This window comes from Anopheles moucheti, chromosome 3 (assembly GCF_943734755.1).
Source record: "Anopheles moucheti chromosome 3, idAnoMoucSN_F20_07, whole genome shotgun sequence".
In the NCBI taxonomy this organism is placed as follows: Eukaryota; Metazoa; Arthropoda; class Insecta; order Diptera; family Culicidae; genus Anopheles; species Anopheles moucheti.
Genome location: NC_069141.1, coordinates 29,736,748 through 29,757,889, shown reverse-complemented (window position 1 = coordinate 29,757,889; position 21,142 = coordinate 29,736,748). Strand labels below are relative to the sequence as shown.

The 21,142-nt window shown below is 43.7% G+C and overlaps 3 protein-coding genes across 3 annotated transcripts in view; 2 read left to right on the top strand and 1 right to left on the bottom strand.

The window, feature by feature from the left end:
- Positions 1-1,737: 1,737 nt before the first annotated feature.
- LOC128304727 (uncharacterized) lies at positions 1,738-3,592 on the top strand. Its single transcript, XM_053041943.1, has 3 exons — positions 1,738-1,755; positions 2,533-3,217; positions 3,450-3,592. Exons 1-3 carry the CDS (start codon positions 1,738-1,740, stop codon positions 3,470-3,472), a joined length of 726 nt encoding a protein of 241 aa, XP_052897903.1. The 3' UTR covers positions 3,473-3,592.
- Positions 3,593-3,873: 281 nt separating this feature from the next.
- Positions 3,874-5,326, bottom strand: LOC128303799 (deoxyribose-phosphate aldolase). Its single transcript, XM_053040862.1, has 4 exons — positions 5,232-5,326; positions 5,042-5,156; positions 4,389-4,969; positions 3,874-4,321 (listed from the first exon to the last, which is right to left on the bottom strand). Exons 2-4 carry the CDS (start codon positions 5,067-5,069, stop codon positions 3,998-4,000), a joined length of 933 nt encoding a protein of 310 aa, XP_052896822.1. The 5' UTR covers positions 5,070-5,156; positions 5,232-5,326; the 3' UTR covers positions 3,874-3,997.
- Positions 5,327-6,279: 953 nt separating this feature from the next.
- Positions 6,280-21,142, top strand: part of LOC128301696 (centaurin-gamma-1A) — a 137,896-nt gene continuing 123,033 nt past the window's right edge. The window contains exon 1 of the mRNA XM_053038289.1: positions 6,280-6,853. Within this exon, the coding sequence (XP_052894249.1) occupies positions 6,670-6,853 (184 nt within the window). The 5' untranslated portion in view covers positions 6,280-6,669. The remainder of the gene's footprint in view (positions 6,854-21,142) is intronic.

The following is a 21,142-nucleotide window of genomic DNA, read 5'->3' as shown; positions in this document are numbered from 1 at the left end:
GAACAGCCGATTGAGCACAGATGTAACGCACCCAAAACAGTATGCACCACCGCCGTGATCAACGTACGGAGAATAAAGACAATTATGTCTCGCGGAAGTTAAATTATTTAACCGACAGGTTGAGCTTGTGAACCGGCAATATTGAACTACATATCCATATCCATTGCAAACGACAGTGCGAGCGGGATGATAGCGGGCATGCCTGGGTGTTGTGTGCAACATGCCCGACATGCTTGGCCCACATGCACCAACAATGTTCCCACCCCGGGGCCGGGGCATTCCGTGGACGGACGATGAGATGTGGATCTTTTTGATGGATTTGTCTACGCTGTGATGTCAGGTTCCGCTGACCATCACACTGGAATTATATGTATTTTCTGGTCTGTAACTTAAACCCTCGGATGGAAAGGAGTGTTGTCGTTTAGATTATTGAAGGTTTATCAAATTCATGGTGATTAAAAAGGAACAAATGGAAAATCTTGAAATTGATTTATGATAGTGATGCTCTTCTTCCAAGTAAGCTTGAGGAACAGCTAGGAGCTGCAGAGAATTACTTAAATAAGAAAAATATCTCAATAAGTTCCAGTGATGGAACATCCTCTTATTTCTTGAATTATCGCCAGTACTAGAAGATACTAAAAATACTGTAATTTTCATATCGGGAAGAGATTTTCTAAAAAGAAGCTGAACCCTTGTATACGGTGAGATCAACCAGAGGTTATTTATAATGAGTCTGTAAAGCTCGTTCATATTAAAAGACAGCAAATTTATTATATTAAAATATTACAATGCGAAAATGTCACGATAATTTCCTCACTATACACCTCAACACGCCGAGGGGTTAATTTTTCCCTTTCACGGGTTTGATCCACTTTCAGCCACCGTCGACCAAACGGACCGTATTATGTCATCGAACCCCGTCCAGTCCGGCGAAGGTTGTTTCCTGCGTGTCCCGGTGTGGTCGCACAAGGGTTTCAGGTTTTTCTGATCATTGTTACCGGTTTCCAATTTCCTGCATGCCAATCCGGAGGAGACTGTCGATCATCGGAACGTGCCACTGCAAGCGAAGAAGGCAAAAAGGGCTGCATTAGGACACCTAATCGCGGGCGATCGACACTATCCATCCACCCTTTCGTGTGGACCCTTCGGAAAAGGGTGGTATAACCCGGTAAAACGGATTTTGAGATATAAAATGTTTCGTTTGCTCGCTGGAACGTAATCCAGTGACACCTCTCGGACAGATCGGATCCGAGCTGGCACGCTGGCTGGACGGCTGGATGTTCATCCGTCACACGTTGGAAGGAAAATTTTGTAAAGCCCATTAAAGAGCGTTTCCACTTCGGGGCGTTCGCTGGCACGGCTCTTACGCCTTCGACACTGGGACTGGTGTGTAACTGTTTCGCGCTCCCCCTTTGGGAAAGAGAGATAGTAGCGAAAGGGGTGGAAAATTTCGCGCTCCGTACGGTTTCGTAGTGGGGAAAGTGATCGTTGCGTGGTTCTATAAGTACGGTCGGTGCACCGGTGTGGAAGGTTATTTTCCGAGCATCAGCTGGCAAGGTCGGACCGTACATTGGAAAGAGAGATAGAGATAAAAGTGCAAGTGCAGTTAATAAGCTTGAACCGAAAACCAGTGCAAGTTGCGGAAACTTATCCATCTGTTCTGTGCGAGTGAACTGATCAACGGAAAACGAGTGTTAATTTTTGGTGAAATTTTGTCGAACAAGACAAGTTTACAACATGAAGTTGCTTACAGTGGTAAAGAACATTTTATGTTTAATCTTTAATATTTAGGCGTTATTTCCTTACTTTGTGTTAAGGTGTTGCATTAAATTTTCGAATCAGTTTCGAAACAATGGTTGCTCCGACCGTTGTTACCGGAAGTGTGTTTAAGCACAAGCGCGATGATAGAAAAATAAGGAAGTAATAACGTTGCATCCTCCAAGCTCTTCCCACAACGCCGCTCGTTCGATAACAGCGAGATGTTTTGGATGCAACGGTGGCCGTATGGCGAGAAGCAAAGCACGCAACAACAGTACAAAACGGGCACATCACACCGAACATCATTCATCGTTGCATCATGCGCCTTTGTGTGGGAGATTGGGAGGCGTTGATGGCAAACGGTCTTCGGAGTGCATTAATTTGGCCATCATCGGAATTTTGTAATGCTGAAATACACGCGCGCCCGCTCGTTATGCGCGGCGCGTTCAGCTTGAGGTGGAGAAAGAGAAATGCTCAAATTAATGTAACGCCAGCTTTTTGGCAAGAGATGCAACGGTTGATTAAAAGATTGCGTGTTCCTTAACAACGTCCTCTTTATCGTTCTTTTGTGTTTTTCTTCAACATTAGTGGCTCAATTGATTGGTGCAATTAATTACGATTGCATTAATCGCTGTTGAGTGTTTGGAGACAGTGTTAACGCGCAATTTAAAATAATTGTTGTAAACTTCTAAGCGTTCCATTCCAAGAGCCAACCCAATCCGATAATCGAACAGTTGAGATATTTTAATTCAAATTTCTTAACCACTTTTGCAGATCGCAACCACCTGTCTGCTGGGAGCTACCCTGCTCCGGGCATCACCACTCAAACAGAGCACTCCGCGAGCCCTTGTCACCAGCCGGTCCGATGTGGTGACACCGGAAGCGACCAAGGACAAACCACAGTACATGATCCGCGTGATGCCAAAGGACGAGGAGCTGGAGGAGCTATCGAAGTTGGTAGATTTTTTCGCGAATGGGGAGACCGGCTCGCCCAGCGGATCAACCGGCTCTCCCCACACGACCTCCTACGGTTCCTATAGTCCGCGCCAGGACGATCTGACCGAACCACTCCTGCCACCACCGGTCGAACAAAGCGAACCAAACTATTACGCCGCCAAGCCAAAGAAAACCAAGGGTAAAAAGTATGTCCCGACCCAGAAGCTCATCAACCTGAAGAACACCGAACAGACAGAAAAGGCGAACGAAAAATCGCGTCCCGACAGCGAGAAGGTGCAGGAATCGAGCGAAGAGGATACGTTCTTCCTCGATGCAATCGATCTCGATCGGCTGCTGGCCAGTGCTTTGCTCGGTGAGCAGGACGCACGATCGGAAGCGACGGCCGCCATCGGCCGTTCGCTTTTGCCGCTGCGGCTGGATGAGCTGAACCGTGGCGAGTTTGTGCCGAGCCGTACCCGCCGGGTGGATCAGTATACGCGCCGCGTTGCCGGAGAGGATGAAGGTGCTAGAATCGATTATCAAATGCATGGGCACCATGGGCCTAACAGCTACAAGTTTGGCTATGACACGGGTGAAGGGTAAATGTGGTGATTTTTTGTGACTAACTGCACGATTGTGTTTTCTGTGTGTGTTTTGCACCCTCTGTTTGCTATAGTTTGTGTGTTTGATAGATGCTCCTCAGTGCGTAATGTACTAATTAATGTTTTTTTTGCTCTTCTTTTACCCCACGATAGGAAGAATCGTCAGTTCCACGTAGAGGAGCGCGATAACAAGGGTAACGTTCGTGGCCGCTACGGTTACTACATGCGATCGGGCAAGTTTCGTATCGTCAACTATAGCTCCTCACCGGAGACGGGCTTCAGGATAGAACCGTAGACACAACCGACCACAACGGATCGCTCTGTAACAAACAAATCATCATTAGTTACCTGTTTGAGAGTTTTATTTATTACTTATACATACTTACGTTACAAGTATTCTGTACCTTTTCGTCACCAATCGTTTGTTTTTTTTTCATAGCCATCTTTCCGTTTCATAAGCAATGGACACACGAAGTAAGAATGACAAGAAAGCCAAATAAAATTAGTTCGATTAATTAAAATGACGAACAGTTGTATTCTTTCGTTTCAAGCCTTCAATCCGAACAGAACGTTGTTAGAAAACAGAAACAATATGTATTTTTATAGATATTAATGGATTGTAGAGGTAGGAATGGTGTAGTTCCTTCTTGCTTTATAAACTCTCCGTAATATTTCATTTTTCGTTAACGAGATTTTCAATCTTACAATCGTTTCGAAACGGCATAGAACTGCTTTTCGATGTCATCCAGCAAACCGGATGCACCGAATCGGAACAGCTCCGGTTTCAGCCACTCCTCGCCCAGTGTTTCCCGAATCATGATCATCCACGCGATAGCATCCCGAACCGTTCGTACGCCACCGGCCGGCTTCAGACCAATCTTCTTTCCCGTCAGACGATAAAACTTCTGAATGGCACGAATCATAACCAGTCCGACCGGAAGTGTGGCGTTCACGGCCTCCTTACCCGTGGATGTTTTTATAAAGTCCGATCCAGCCATCATAGCCACCATTGAGGCTTTATAAACCTGTAAAAATATTTTACACTTTCAATAAAGAAATTCATAGTTTAGGTGTAAGAGCATCTTTACTCACGTTAACCATTGTGCCACACTCTCCGATGCCAAGGATCGCCTTCAAGTGAACTTTATCGCCACAAGCCTTGCGCATGGCGACGATTTCATCGTACAATTCCTGCCATTTTCCGGTCAACACTAAGCTTCGATCAATCACTATATCAATCTCGCTGGCTCCTTGCTCGATTGCGAAGCGTATTTCCTCTAGGCGCGTTTTGAGTGGATACGACCCAGAAGGAAAACCTGTCGCAACGGAAGCGATTTGAATTCGATTGAGCATTCCCAGTGCTTCAAGCGCCCGGTGTGCATCGGCCACACGGCTCGGATAGACACACACAGCCGCCGTATGCACTTGTCCTTTCAGCTGGGCGTGGACATTAAGATCCGAAAATGGATACGCAGCCCGAAAACAGAGGCGCGCAACATTCGATTCCGTATCATCGCCGGCGAGTGTGGTTAGATCGGTTAGTTTTAATGCTTGTAGAGTGTACTCCCGAAATTCGGCATCTGTGACGCGTTTGATAACAGCTGAGGTCAACAGGTCAACAGAACGGACCACGCACGCAAGATTTACTCGCACATTGGAAAGCTGCTTTGCGTCTGAAAAATAGAGCAAAGAAACGGGGATTATTTATGAACAAGTGTACATGTAGGTAATATGTAGTGATATACCATATGGAATTTCAGCGTTTGCCACCATTTCTATTAGAAGTGTTGTTAGATAGGGGGTGTGAAGTTTTTTCCCTCCGTTTTGTTTAGCCGGCAGATAAGAAACAACGTTCTAAAACTAAGAGAAGTATAACGTGTAATTAAAGCCTCTATATCTATAAGCAATGTGCCGTGGTTCTGGATGCTTACTTACGTTAAATAGATTAACTATTTACCAAAAAACTATGCAAAACTCGGTTAAAATCGAGAAGTTTGCAACAAAACAACTGTTCTGTGTGCTTTGGTGACACTGTTCGCCCACATAACAAATTTCGTTATGCAGGCATGTGTACACGTAGGCAAAAGAGTAAACATTCCGTTACGCTTTATTTTGAATTTCGTTTGGAGAACTGAAGTTGGCGATGCTTTTGTGTAGAAAAAAAGCAAAATTTTGAAGTCATTTTAAACAGGAATGATATAAACACACATTAAAATGAATCCAATGTTCCAAAAGCACATAACGGTCATATGAAAATGCAATGTTTATTTATGTTGTCCCAATAAAGCAATCGAAAGTATAACTGTATTAAAACCTCTTTGCTCTTATGTTTTTGTTTTAAAACAGTTCAAGAACAGCATTTTCATTAAAGTTTTTTGTAATTCCCGTATTTCTCGTTTCGCCTAGCTTTCTGAATAAAATGATTTTTGTTTATGCAAGCGAAAGTTGTCAATATTCCCGCCATGATATAACCTCCTCGTCACGCACCTCTGGTCGAAAACGTCAGTGCAGTGCGATTTGTTTAGGAACGGACTGTCAAACAGTGTTGTTATTTCATACGCGTCGGACGTGTGCGCGTTGTTTCCGTGCGTGAAATTTCCCCCAAATAAAACAGCTTTCTCCGCGTTGCCTGACGATCTAACGGTATGTTTCACTGCAACTGCACTATGTGACACGGTGACAGAGTGTAGAGTGATTGCGGAAAGTCGTGTAAACATTGTGCCACTGTACGCGTGTATGTTGAACGGGAGGGGTTGGAAGGAGGGCAGCGAGCTTAAATTCCCTTGCTTGCAGCGTATGCTTCAACGACGACAGGTTTTCCACGCCTCCGTCTCCATGCCGCCATCGACGGCTTCCACGATCAAAGTAAGCCAAATAAATTGAAACAGTGAAAGGAGTGTGAAACAAAAGCGGAATCAGGCTTTCTTGTCAAGAGTTATCAGTGTGTGAGCTGCTGTGTAATTTAGATTTTGTGGTAAAAATTTGATGCGTACTGGTGATTGTGTGGAAAATGATGGTAAATTTCATTTTCATCACCATCACCATCATCATTAAGTAAAGTTTTGGGTGGCTGTTTTTGTAGTTCCGCGCAACGGTGCTGATTGTCGTACCACGCGGAGTGATAAAATCGGGTCAACATCCTATGAAAAGCAAGCATGCATATTGTGCGTTCAGTGGCAGCAGAGGTGGTTTGATGTGATTGCGTTTGTTTTGTGTTTGTGTGTGTTCGGTGTACCTGGAGTCCACCGAGTTAAGCAGGCAAAAACTGGCACACGAGTAAGGTGTACCTGAGAAGAATTCCTTCCCAATACCGCGTGGTGCGTTAAGAGTGAAAGTTTCGGTGTGTTTGAATGCGTAAAATCGGGCGTGAAAAATGAATAACAACAGTTCGCGTACGCATCTGCCCTGGATGTTCAACAACTCGCTGGCCATCCGCCAGGAGATTCAGCGGTTCGAGAGCGTCCATCCGTCAATCTACGCCATCTACCACCTGATCGATCTCATCCCGGACGTGCAGGTCGCGCAGCAGATCCGAGATCATGTCGTCTGCATAGAAGGTACGATAAAGTGCAGTGTAAACTTTAATTAGATGACGCACCGGACCCCGGACCCAGAGGTTGAAAAACTGCATTGGATGAAGTTGATGAGGAGTAAATTGCAAGGGAAATCGGTAGCTACTGAGACTGCTTATTTTTGGGAATTAATTTATGTTCCATCTTTATTTTTAGAGGGATGAGAGATTCATTAATGTAGTTGGCCTTGAAAAGCTCTACATGCAGTTTCAAATGCTTCTTCAGCTATGATCAAATGAATGTTTTATTAGGGATGAGTTTGGAGATGCCCTTCGACTACGCTACCATGGAAACAATCCCCGGGGTCTCAAAGAAAAGCTTTACGCGTATTGAAATTGTAGCCCTAAATCGAGATTAGAGGCTCACAACGAGTTTGTTTGATGATTGTTGACTGTTTATTAAATTAAGTTAATGGCAATAGCAAACGACCCACCAGCCGATGTATGTTTGCTCCCGATTTGCTTTCGCCACAGGAAAAAAATGTTACAAATTCGGCGACCTTCTTGCTCGTCTGAGTGCTCCATTAATTTTGGGATTTAATTATGATTTACGATGGGCTGTGTGAACCTGTATTGCTTCCCCTGCTGGATGCCCCACAGGCCATAGGGAGGTTCGTTGGAGAATCGAAATAAATCGTAGTCCATAAAAAAGTAAATCACTCGCTCGCAAGCTGTTATCGTATCTTGTCAGCGTTTTTTTTTTGTCTCTCCATTGGAATGCTTGGGCGTATTGGGGAAGTCCTACAAGCAGACGAACGTTTAGACGAAATGTATTCCACGGTGGATGCTCTTGTCAATTAAAGTGATGCTCGGTGAACATTGTAGCTGGGTGTCAGATGTCGTTTGGAATGTGAAACAAAGAAAAAAAGGCGAGTGTGACTAAAGAGAATACGAAAGCACAAGAGGAAGAGTATTGAGCGTTTCCTTATGTTTGGTAGATTTTTGCACAGTCCGCTTTGTTGCTTCGCCATTCAAAACATAACTTTTGAATGAAGTAACTTATGCAGAACAGCTGTGCACAGTTGAAACCGTGTGTTTGTTTTGTTTTTGCTTGACATATCAAAACGAACGCTGTACGAAACATGTGCGTGAAGCCATGGAAAAGCTTGAAATGAATCCGGAGTAAAATCAAACACGGCTTGCTGACAGCACGAAACGGGCGCCCCAAAAAAATTGCTGATGATAAGTTGATTAGCAAATGGAATGGAAAAAACGCTTTATGGGGCTTGTTGACAGGGCGTTCCGCTATAAGGTATTTAAGCGTATTTAACGATTGAACTAAAGTGCTGACAGTTGGCAGTCCCCAGCAACTTCAGAACATCATATTTAGCGACCTGCTGGCTGTTCCAGCACCACCTTCCAGTTGTGGTGCAGATGCTTCTCGGCGTTATGTTTACCGTTTTCTTTGCTGGTTCTTCACACAGTGAGTCTTTGTTTTTGGTACCCCAGGGAACATTATGCGGCAGAAGCATTTGTTCTGGCAAATACCGGTTTTGGTTGTCCGATGTGCTGCTCCGATCATCATGTGCCGGTGGCAGGGCATTGGAACATTTTATGATTATGCTAATGCAATGGGCTTACGGTTAGCTAAAATTAGACCTATGCCAACCGACGTGCCGGCTAGCGGGAGCGGTTTTTTTTGCGGTGTGTGGTTAAAATATATATGGCGATCTTACCGTTCGAGTAGACTGAACCGGTCAGCACGCTAGCATGAAACAGCCGGGGATTGAGCATTTTAAAATCATTAACTTTGTGACCTAATTTTTGCGGATTGTATGCTTTCGGTCGTTTCTGGGGTTGGTGACTTTACACTGCTAATGGGGCTTTTCTTTGCCGAGGTGTTGATTTGCTTTTGGAAATAATCTATCAGTCTTCTTATTGGCTTGTTTCCGTGTTATTCTTCGTGATAATGATAATTGCATCCTTCCCTAGCGTTGTGTTCATGCATTTGCAGTCTTTTTATTGTTAGTCTGTGTGGCTTTCGAAGCAGAATTTGTCGAATATTTGTGTAATATTCCTTGAAGGAGGTCTCGCGTTTTGGCGCTCGATGTAGCACATTAAAGTTCGCGGAATACATCTTATTTGGACCTGCGTGCCTAATAAGACTAATATTAGTTTACACACTAGCGTAAAAGACTAATTTTATGAATATTAGAGATCCAACGTTTCATTCGGTCTTCGTCTAAGCAACTCTTATTCTTATATCTAATCTTTAAAGTCCCGCTAGACCTGCTTTTCTATGCGATCGTGTGAATGTTGTGTAAAGGCTTATGTATAACAACATAGAAGCTCCCCAAAACTACCATTGTCATTTCAGCACTGATGTTTGAAACGACAAATTCCTTGCCAGATTCTAAGAGTGCATTGGAAACTTTTACAAGCCCACGGATGAAGGTTTGGAGGAAAATGGGCTGCAGGATACACTCTCCGGTAGCGAAGATTCTGCCTCTTCCTGCTAACGAACAACAAAATAGCAGCTGATCTGTACAAAACTCGAAGTATTCTTTCTCCAAAGTTCGTAAATTGAATATTTGGACGAAATTTCAATGCATAAGTTTGCATCCATCCTCAAGGATTGCTCCGGAATGGCGAACGCCACAGCAAAATATCCGAGACACTGTACCAAATGCTAGACTGAACAGAATGAAAGCGAGAAGTAAAAGAGCTTTTGGAAAATTACATCTTTTATACATAAATGAGATAATCAGATAATATTACACAAACCTATGTGGAGGCGAACGGTGGGATTTATCATCAATAAAAGAATTTGAATTATAAAAGATGAAAATGTAATAAAACTATTTAGTTTCAACTGTGTGCTACATCGCAGTGATCTTCAAAATAAAAAAATGATAGCCTTTTCCAAATGTCCCCATTGCTTTTATAAAAAAAAAACCGTTAAAGTAATGAATGAATCCCAATGGGTTATTAGCTGCAAATTAATAGCTCCATTTTCTGCATCGTTAAGCACATAAATTTGTGTAAAAATATGTCTACCAAATTCAAATGAACGTTAACAGTTTAGTTCAGTTAGGGCTGGATGTCTCTCAATCAGTCGCTACCATCGAAATAGCAACGTTTTTTTTTCTATGATCCGCTTTTTATTCCGCAACATGCGAATGCAGAAGTGTGTACCGTAACAAACTCATTCGCCCGGTAGAAATCGCATCAAGAGATCGCATTATTGTTCGGCCCGGGTTTTGTGCCATATTTTATCGTCTTAGATGCGCACGGAGGCACGCTGGCTGTTTTTGGTTTGGACCGCAAGCAAAGAACCTAGCGTGGGCTTATTTTATGCTCCGACGTTTTTTTTTGCTCCCAGTAACATGTAGCGAGGCACCGGGTAGAACGAATCATCTGTGCGCTAGATCGTTGAGCGGAATCGGTTCGGTTTTTTGTGTGTGTGTGTGTGTGCTAGCAAAAGCTGTCCCGAAGCACTAATAAATTGTATGTAGATGAAAATCAGATTACGTCACTTGCGTTTAAGTAAGGAAAACGGGGCTGCACTTACTCGCTTACAGGGGTACCCGGTCCGTACCGTTTATCGTTTCGCTTCCGTGGTTCTTTAGTGATTGATTTTCTCTCGATTCACTTGATGGCTTTTTCATGCGCCGTGCAGTGTTTGCTGGTCGGTTGGACAGAGTAAGGGCTTAAGTGAGGTATGGTTTAGTACACGCTTTGGAAAGCATTATGCTTAAGATCGCTTGGTTTGATGGTGTGAAAAATGGAGTGTGGTTATTTGTGCTTCAAAAAAGTGTTGGTTTGCTATATTTAGGTCAAACTATGGCTGTTAAGCGAAAGCTCCTGATGGTGAAAGCAAGCTAGAACAATATTCTTATTATGATGTTATTCGTTACGAAGTTCTCCTCAAACGCTTCGAATAAAGAACGCTCATAGTGATGGAATACAATTAAAAACATTCTATACAATCATAGAAACTTCCAGGCAACGCCAGCTCCCTTTAGCGAACTGTGGAGAGTATTTCTTTTCCACTGGAGGAAAACTAATTTCCTCTTTATCGATTTATCTTTCGAGTGTCATTCCATGCATTTTCCCATAGTTGCAGCACACCAGCAGGAAACATGATGCAGTTTTACCTTTCGGGTTTCTCGCCACCAGCAATTCTTGCACTGGAAAGGCTTCTTGGGCGAAAGTGCTGCTGCCAGTCTATTTATAATCGCACGAAGGTCGCTCTTCGATCGAAGGGTTTTTATTTTCGTTGTTGTTTGGTTTCAGTTGCGATTGAGAACATTGGAACAAAACGTTGCGAGTTGCAGTACAATGAGCAAATTAGTGCTCCGATTGGGTGAGCTTAAAATGGTCAACAATGTTGAAATATATTGGTCTGGAGGTGTTCCTCGTTTATTTTTCGCTGAAAGCAATATTCTTTTGGCTCGCTTTGGTACGTAAATAATGAGTCTTCCTGACGCAAAAAATCGTCCTTGTCTGTCAGTCATTTATGCTTACCATAGGCGAAACAAATATGCAGCTCAAGGGAAACGATGGCAGAAGATGAATAGACAGTGTTGTGCCAGGGTTGTGTACCGTGCTGATGTTGTTTTCCCTTCGACCATCTGATTTGCTAAAAATGTTCCTCACATGAGATCAAATTTCTTCTGCACACGGATGAATGATTTTTCTTGTGAAGAAATCTTACATGACACCTTCATTCATACATATTGAGTCCCATGTACTCGTAGTCTCTTTAATGACCGAGAAGCGGGGGCCCAAAATATAGCTAAAGTTGAGCAGTAATATAATCCCTACCTGTCGTACGTTTACCTGTCACACTTTGAAGAATTCGTTGGCTAAAGGAAAGGTACCGGTTTTGGAAGATGAGCTTACAGAGTTCGGCCCTGTTTTGTTTCATCTCGAGAAGCGTCCGGATTACTTCCTCAAGGACTTCTCGAACCGGCCATAAGCTTCTCGATTGAACGTGCCGTAAAAACTCATCCACTGAGCCAATGTGTTGTTGGGATAGTTTTGGAAAAACAGAACCATTCGAATCGTTGAGTTCCCGAGGGAATAAGGGCGCCTTCCGATGCTCTGTATATGCTCTTTATCCCATACAGAACTGTTCGCTTATCTTCGTTTCGTTTCATCCAGCTTGTTGTTGCTTGGGGTTTTTATGATGTGATAATTTTCTCACTCACATGCCCACATACCCTCAGTTTGGGAATGCTTCGTAGGAAGGAGAAGGTCAGTTCGAAAGCTAACGGAGGCAAATGGGCAAAGGATGGTTGGTGTAATAAAATCCTGAAGAAGGCGCACAATGTTTCCGGTGCAACAGGGTGAACCAGGGTGTGTGTGTGTGCTTGTACTTCTTTACATGACATGATGGGCTTCTTTCCGGTTTGAATTTCAATGAGTTCGTCAGAATTTTTTGCGCATAAAGTAAACGATTTTATAGTACGGTGTTAAGCGTGGATGAAATAGTTAGAAAAGGCGATGCAAATATGGGAAGATATTGGAGAGTTGCCTTTCACAGGGTGGGTCACATTTTTTTTTCCATTCCATTATGGCATGTTTTGAGAGGATATATAATTTAGTAAAACTGTTTGAAAAAATTGAATCATCCCTTGGTGGGATGTTCGCACAGTGTGACGTAGAGCGGTGAAGATAAATATTTGTATAACGTTTAGTAAATATTTAATCACACAAGCTGGGTTACCATTAGCTTTCACCTACCTTCAGGCGGTAAAGTTTTGTTTAAGCTGAAAACTTTCATTCTACCACCAGAGAGCAGTGTTCGTGTGGGTGGAAAGACGAAAAAATAATGGAGGAGTAACATTACGTCAACTTTAGAGAATAGCATCGCTTCGCGTCTCCTAGAGACATTTGGAGGCTTAAAAATGTTGAGACTCCCAACTCAAGGCCACAGCAGTGGGTTTTCGCTCTAGCAGACGCATTTTTATTTGACCCTGATTACTGTAAACAAATCATCCCCAGCAATGGCCGGCAAGGCGCGTTCTCTTCTTTCTCTACCCATCTTGCGCAGGCAGCACACTCGTGCGCAAATGTTTACCGAAGATGCGAAGAGAGGCGGGAAGATCATCACGGCAATAAAATATCCATCCCCGAAGCAGCTGAAAACTATTCTCAAACTTTTATTTGTTTCGAATGGTGGAAGAACGCACAAGTTCCCCCCGGGCCCGGGAGCAACATTTTGATGTGCGTTGGCTCGAAGAAAACGGCCAATGGTTCGGTTTTTTGTTGTTGTTTTATCGCGGGTCGGGTGTACACCATCGTTTGCCAGATGGCTTGGGCGAGCGTTTGGTGTTGGAGCAAACACGCAGACCCGCACGCGGATGAGCTGCAAGACGTCATTCAATGCCGGGCAAGTGTGGCTATATTCACCCCAATCCGACTTCACCTCGTTTGGATATATTTTCTTATTGGAGAGCCCGCTAGAATGCTGTCAAGTGCGAGGAATTCACTCGAGCATCGGTTCGGCTACATTAACCAGCCACTCGAGATAACGCCTCCACGTTTTGCGATTATTTCCATATTAGTTTGTCATCCCACGCGCGCACACCTCCATGGCGTTACATTACACTCGACGGGGTGACAGTGGAAGTTGAAACATTAGCTCATCGAGTGCGAGGTCGCGTGCACCTACGCTCGAACTTCTGGTTGATCGTGTTGATGACAGATTGATACGGGGCATTGGAGTTTCAGGCGGGAGTTAATTGTGTACGGTCAAGGTCAAGGTGGCGTTTACATGGTGTTTGCATGCGATACGACATCAAGTTTATCGAGATAGTAAGGTGGCTACGATCGGCATTATTGTAGTAATACCTACAAGGAATATCTCCAATTGACGTAATCTCCCAATTGGTTCCATTCCCTGTGAATGTTGCCTACTGACTGACGACGGAACGTGATCGATGGATGAAGCTATTGAGTGTTGATCGCGTGCGGAACACGATCAGCTAACTGTTTTGTAAACAAATGTGGTTCCCTTTACACATGCTCCATCCGCACGACGGTGGCATCATTCAGCCCAGTACAAATAGCCCAGAAATCTGGCAGGAATGTGACCGAATGCGCTTGTTTGTGCCTTTTTTTCGGGATCGAATTCTTCTGGTCTCGCGCATATTCACAGCAGCGTTGCGTTGCGATCATTCTTTCGATTTCGCTCCCCGTTTTAATTACGCTAGGGCCTTTACACTGAGGTTCCCCGTGAGGGAAGGGTTGGAACCGGCACCCCCCGTTAAGGGAAAGGGTGTTGTTTACATGGCGCTATGTTGGTGGTGTTTTATGAGCGCACGGTGTGCAACTGCTGCTGCCAAGGTTTGTGGGAAGGCAGACGCAGATAAACAGTGTCGCATTTTACGCAAACAAGAGCAACTAAGTTTACAAGCGGGAAGGCGGGAAGTTTGCTGAAGAATTGTTGTACAGCAGCTGCCAAGTTGGAAATAATTAAAAGAAAAATATGAATTTGTGGAAATTGAACACGAAAAGCGCAAGCTTAGTTTCGAGTGGTTGTGTAATTACTCAAATAATAACAAAGATGTTATGAAATGTAAACTCTCGGTAATGTCAAACCAGTTCTGGTTACGGCGTTTTCAACTTCCATTGAAACTGTTCTGGGGGTTCTGATTTCTTGTTGAAAATTGAATCGGGATGCGTTGAAGGAACTCATCTCTTGTAAACTTCAAGATTTTTTTTCAATTTGAAATTGATTTTATACAAATCTTTCTCAATTGAAATGTCCTTAAATGCCCAATATATTAATACATTCAATATTTCCTATAAAGAGGAACTCCAAAATATTTTTAATTCGGTTTAAAATATTTTCGAACTACACTGTGTTGGTTTGTTATCAAATTTTGTTTAACAAAACTGTTGATCGTGCATAAGTTCGTGCGATGGAACATCAATAAACCTGTACGTGCCGGAACGCGTACTTGAAGTTCCTATGTTGACGAAAAACATCATTCTACAAATAGACCAAATAGAATGTTGCGAAGAGATCACATTGCATTTTGTTGTTGAAACTTCTCGGGAGTTACTTAACGTCATACAATGTATGACGTAGATGATCAGTAAAGTAATTTGAAATTCCATTTCAATTAGGGGAACGAAAGGGCGCTTGTTTATTTACCAACATTCTGTTTGCTGGTGACACACTATTCCTTTTTTCCGTCTAGACCTTGAACCAGATACGAAAGATTATGGTGACGAAAGTCGTGAGGACTTTGCTGTGACGAGATGGAACACTATTTCTGGAATGTAAAATTGCAGTTCATGGATGGCTCATTATAATTGCTTTTTTCGCCCGAGAACATCGGGATAAAGTGTTTCGGCACGGTGTGATGTGAACACAGGCCAGGCGTCATCTTCGCGGCGCGGCTCGCTTTACGTTGATCGAGTGAGTTGCCGCCGGGGTTATTTATAGTGCTTCCATTCAATGCTCTCGACGATGGCTATCCATGCCGTGTATATGCTGTGCACCATCATCATATCACCATCATGATCATCATCGTCAATGGTTGTGTAAACACTCGGCTATATGTGGCGATGAAAAGGTTGACAAAGAACGGTTTGGTGACAACTCCACCGGGGAGGGGGTGTTGTTGTATGTGCCGCCTGCAAGTGTACTATGTTTCGTTATTATTGTTGCGAGCGTTGCCCAAACCACGTGCTTGCTGTCAATGGTGCGCTTAAACACCGCCGCTGTTGCGTATTGATGGGTGAACGAGCTGCACGAGAGCAAAATGTCAAAACCATTCACTTGTTCGTGATAGAGGGGCCCACGCTGGGCGATGATTGAGGGGGCGTGCGTCGTGTCGTGTGTGTATGTTTGAGTACGGGATAGAGTTAAACATGTGTCCAATCGCGTAAGAAGGGAATGAAAGGGTTTTGGCAGGGTTTTTTGCGCAACTGACTGGTGCGGCTTATTTATAGAACCAATTCTCATTTCGGTCTACGTTCATTTCGGAGGTTCCATCCAATGGTTTGGACCCGTTTATCAATATTCATGCCCAAACGGGAACGGTGTGCTGGGTCGAATAGTGCTAAATGCAAATGAAAATGTCATCCTCGGGATGGGATTATGTGCGGAAAAGATATTTAACGTGATTTGCTGAGTCTATTTATCGAGCGTCAGCTGCGTGTACTTAACTCACGCGATAAGTACACACCATTCGAATTTGAAGGAAGTTGTCAATGGGTAATGGAATTCGTGTGACATTGTGGTGTATTGACTTTTTGACTAATTGAACTTTACTTAAGAGTTATTTTGATGGCGTAAATATCTAATATTATTTTTTATTAAATAAATATCTAATATTTATTTCTAATAAATCATTTCCAAACGATGGAAACAAGTTCAAATCACATTTAATAAATCAGTTGAAACTTGTAGTTACAGGCAAATAAAAGAATTGTACACTGCATGACGGGTGAACAAAAACACCATAACACCATCCACAACTTCAATCGGACACGTTTCTTATAGTTTCGTCTGGATCACGCTGTTAAGTGACAATTTTCTCGTGCCGACCATTCATTCCCCTGTTTCGACCTTTGCGCGTGCAGCATTTCCACACGATGCTCACGTTTTTTCCCCCCATACCTTTGGACAGCGCCAAATGTGGATCGTTTCGAATTTTGAACGAAAAAAAAAACACAGCATAGAAACATGAAAACCGGTTCAAACTTCCTAACCTAAACCATCGAACGCGCGACAATCGTCTGACAAAGGCCGTGGCGTTTCGACCCGCCACACAGAGATGTGCTAGAGGAGATCCGTGAACGGAAATGAACCTTTTTTCTTCTGCTGGCGATCAATCGTTGGAGCAGTGGAAAAATTGGGAAAAGAAAGCGTAGTAAGGAAAAGGAATGCGGTGTGTGGTGAGGGCAGTGTGTACCTTTTTGCTGTGCGTCACATTCTGCTACTTTTTTCGTTGTTGCACTACCCATCCACATGTTTTGTAACCAATGTTTTGGTACGGTGCGGCAACATACGGAAATGTCAAAGCAATGCAATGGTTCCTGATGTTGGCCCGATGTAGACATGTTGGAGAATTTATTTCCAGACATGTTTTGGTAGTTGATGAGGGAGTGTTTTTTTTTTGTTTGCGGGTTGCACTTGGTTGAGATTCGTTACAGCAAGTTGTTGCTGTAGTATGTTTTGACTAGTTTGGCTACGGGGGGGGGGGTTTCTATTCATCACGTCGGTATTGAGTTGCGCAACGATCTCGTTGGAGGCGAGTGTAAGGTGAAAGTTTGAAAAAACGGAAGATTTTTTTATTGTTAATGCAAATATTTTGCAAACATGCAGCTTATAAATGTCGATTTTGTTGGATCAATTTGCAAAATTTATGTGTTGCGATAAAACCAAATGGTAATAGTTTGTTAGCTTTTACACAACACCCAAACACGTATGCCAATTTTTCCTTTCCGCTGCATGAGAAGAGCTTCCGGCTTAAACTCCCCTTGTACTCCGAAGTTAATAAATTTGTCACCACAATTACAGCGCATTTTTCAGCTGTCAGTTGTGGGCCCTTTACCACAAAGGCGAATAAGTGCCGGCAAAATCCACCGAATCCTTCGCCTGTTTCCATCGCACAGAACGTGTCGCATCTGCAGTTGTTGGTTGGGCCCTTGTGCTTCTCCTCACGTGCGTTGTGTGATCTGCTGCAACATGAAACCATTCTGAAAGGGAGGCTGCTTTTTTTTTCTTTCTTGCATGTACTTCAGTCCCATTGTTCTTCGCATACAGTGGAAAAGCTTTTGCTACCGCTGAATAATCGAGTGCCATCATTCAATGCTGTGATGCTGGGCTGAGATGCTGCTGCATAGCAAGTGGGCATAGGGATAGGGAACGGGAGAGGCAAACGGTTTGACGAATGATACGTGGGAAGCGTAAGATGTGGTGTTTTTTCAGGAAGTCGGTACTTGCGTTTTGGGCTCTCGATTTGGCACTTTCGATCGATCGCATCTAGGGAGGTTGATGGAGAAAGGCCACTAAAGGAGTGCGTGATAAAATAGAGATCGTGTCCGTGACGATGACGTGTCACTAAATTCGAGAATTCGGAAAATAAGCTGCAGGAAGTAAAAATATCCAAAGAATCCGTTTCGTATGATTGGGGGTTCCAGTTTGCTTTTGGGTTTTTTGCGTTTGCTTTGGAGTTCGTTCATTCGACGAGACTGAATAATAGCTGCGTTTCAATTTCTCATTTGTGAATATAGTTAGTTAGTTATAATGTAAAAATAAACAAACATTTGACGAATCTTCAGCGTTCGTGCCCTTCACACCAAGCTTAAAATGGCATCGAGAATGTGCGACAATTTCAATACGTATTGACACTTCCTGGCCTTCCAATACATCACTGGCCAACGGTGTGGTGACAGGTGGCAACCTGGTGTTTTCGCTTGCGTCACCATTTTCCTGATGAAAATTGTATCTCATTCCACTCACGTACGTCACACGAGCGAAAGGGCATCCACTTAGCACCGTGCGAGGAGGACGGTGTCCTCAGACGCATATGTCTCTCGAAGTTTCTCGAACCACGCTGTCTGCCGGCAATCGTGCAGCGCATCGTATCGTCGGTAGGTGCGAAGTGTAATTTTTTGCTCATTTTGAAACTCAGTTTTATGCTCGATTACGAATAATGTGTTCGTAGGGCTGTGGCTGTGTGGCCGTTCGATTTCGAGACCCCGATGGGGGAGAAAGATTGGTGAGTCAGTCTGATGAATTGGCTGCATGCAAAGAAGTGTGAGGGATGGTAGCAAAAAACGCAAAAAATAAGCCTTGTAAACGTGATAGAAACGAAAAGATAGGGACAAACAAACGTGAGTGCTTAAATAAAAAAAAACAGAAGGAAGGCAAAGAAATTGACGAGCGACGACGAACCGACATCGAATGACCATGTTTTGTGCCTACTTTTGCCTGTAGCCAAACAACACCCCCAGCTAAGCAACGCTCGTTGGCATATGTGCATCGTCTTGGCAGCGAAATCGTGCACTTCTCGCTTGGTCTTTCGAAGGCGTTACGTTAAGCTGTGGCGCGGCAACAGCTCCGTATCGTGTACAGCTGATAACTGGTACGGCTGCATCTGGTACGGCTGAAAGACACATAAAAATAGAAGTCACGGCCTCGATACGACGTCGTACTGTGTGTGAGAGATGCCCCCCATCCCGCCATCCCCTCTGTTTCGGCTTCATCGTGTGCATCCATATCCGGTTGATAGTTGAGCCGTGGCCGAGGAAGAGCAACATCTCGCTGCAAAAAAGGGAACGCTTTCGGCGGTACTTCGGTTGGCCCAAAACCTTCCGCACGAGCTAATAATGTACGCAGAGTGTTATGTGCCGTGTTTTTGAAGGCCCTGTGCCCCTTTTGACGCTGGTACGTTCTGTTTTCGATCGGTTCGATCGGCACCTGTCATAAGGCTTCGCGGCTTGTTCGCTTGTTCGCCAGCGAGGGTGGTAATGAATGTTTAATTCAAATATCGATTTCCTTCACTTCGGGAATGGGAGAAAACAACTGTGCACGTAAGGGTAGCTGCAACCGCAAACGTGTGGTATGTTACTGGCGAGTAATATAATGCTTTACCTTCGGTGAGCCTTGCTGAAAATTGAACATCATAGGTCTTACGACCTTGTGTCACCGGTGGGATCGTCTCAATGTTAATGTACAAATGGGCACAATCTACGACACATTGCGCATCATATGTTAATGGAAAGTAAATATTTTCCATGAAAAAGGTTTAATTTGCCGTCAAAATACGTTGAAAATGCTATGAAAACCCCAACGAGGACAGAATTAATATGGACGGTTCGGTGTCATAACGTTCAGCTGTTGCAGTTGCCGATTAAACAGACCTTTAACAAATAAGTCATTGATCTAATCGCTTCTAGGGAAACGAATAATCATAATAATAATCATCATCATAATCAGTATCATAATAAACTGTCAATAAACAGTTCTTGCGAGTCTTAGGGATTCTTTGAAGTTGACGTTTTAGCAGCCAATTTCTGGTCGTCCAAATAGCAGCGTCGGTAATGCGAGGTTTTACTGGCATCACCGACCTGTGTTCAAATCTCATCTGCACCTTACAACTCTGTACTCATTTATAACACACGCAAAGTGTCGATTATTCGATTGTGGATAATGTGTTAACCAGATTGTTGTGTAATCTGAAGTAGGAGTCATAAACAAAAAATCCTGGCTTTCTTATTACTTCTTCTATTATCTCAGACCAACTTCTTTAACAGTGACTTCTTTAACAGTAACAGTGAAGTTCTTGGAAGCAGGAAATTATAGAGCCGTATTTTATACGATATTATTATTTCCCAAAGACATTTCCGTATCATGTCTTACCTCCTTAGAGATTGTGATAACTTTACGTTGGGACACCTTCCCCGTTTTATACAAGCAGCTGAAGAAAGCACGATGATGAGACCCCTCCTTGAGGGCATCGATGACAGGGGAGTTATTTCGTCGACACATTGGAGATGATGATGATGCCGTTGCAATAAGGAACAATATTCAAGAATATCATTTTAATGAGACACTCTTAAGTGATGCTGGAACATTAGCAAAGAATAATGTGACCAAGGAAAACTTTATTTCTCTCCCTTATTCTCTCTCTTTCTTTGGCTCTGAGATGATGAAGTATATAGCAGTAAAGTGTGCCGTAAGGGTTTAGTTGCAGTGTCACGATTTTGCTGACGGATGAGCGCGCAGTTTCTTTCATCATTGTGACGACGGCGTTGGTAGCCGTCTTAGAAGAAATTAATGAAGTATCCCATCCGTCAACCGGAGACATGGGCAGGAATTGCTCTGCTGCCCGTTTGGATCGTGTTGATCGTTATCGGAAGGTGTAGTTACATGATCATTATCACGCTACCATGCATGTCCTGCTGAGCATGACGGACAGCCCGCATGTTTCGGCCGGATCTTGTTTCCCGGGGCAGAAGAGCCTCACCCATAAGAGTAGAAATATTTAGCTGAAATTCGACCGGCCCTAGGTATGCAGCATAGATTCAATTGATGAAACCGTAACGAATTGGATCATCGGCGGAGAGGAGTTCTACAACAAAGCTCGAAATTGTTCCAGTTCGTTTTGAGGCAATCACAAATTCGTCTCTTCGGTGCTTCATTTTGGGTGTGCTCGCGATTGCGAGGCACCACCACCCCGGTTCGGTTGTCTGCTCTCGCTCGAACATTAGGTACATAAATCGCTGACCAATCAATGCCCTCCGCTCGCTTGCAAGTTATGCTTTCCTTTCTGCCGCCAACGTCTAAGCGTGGTTCAAAGTTCAA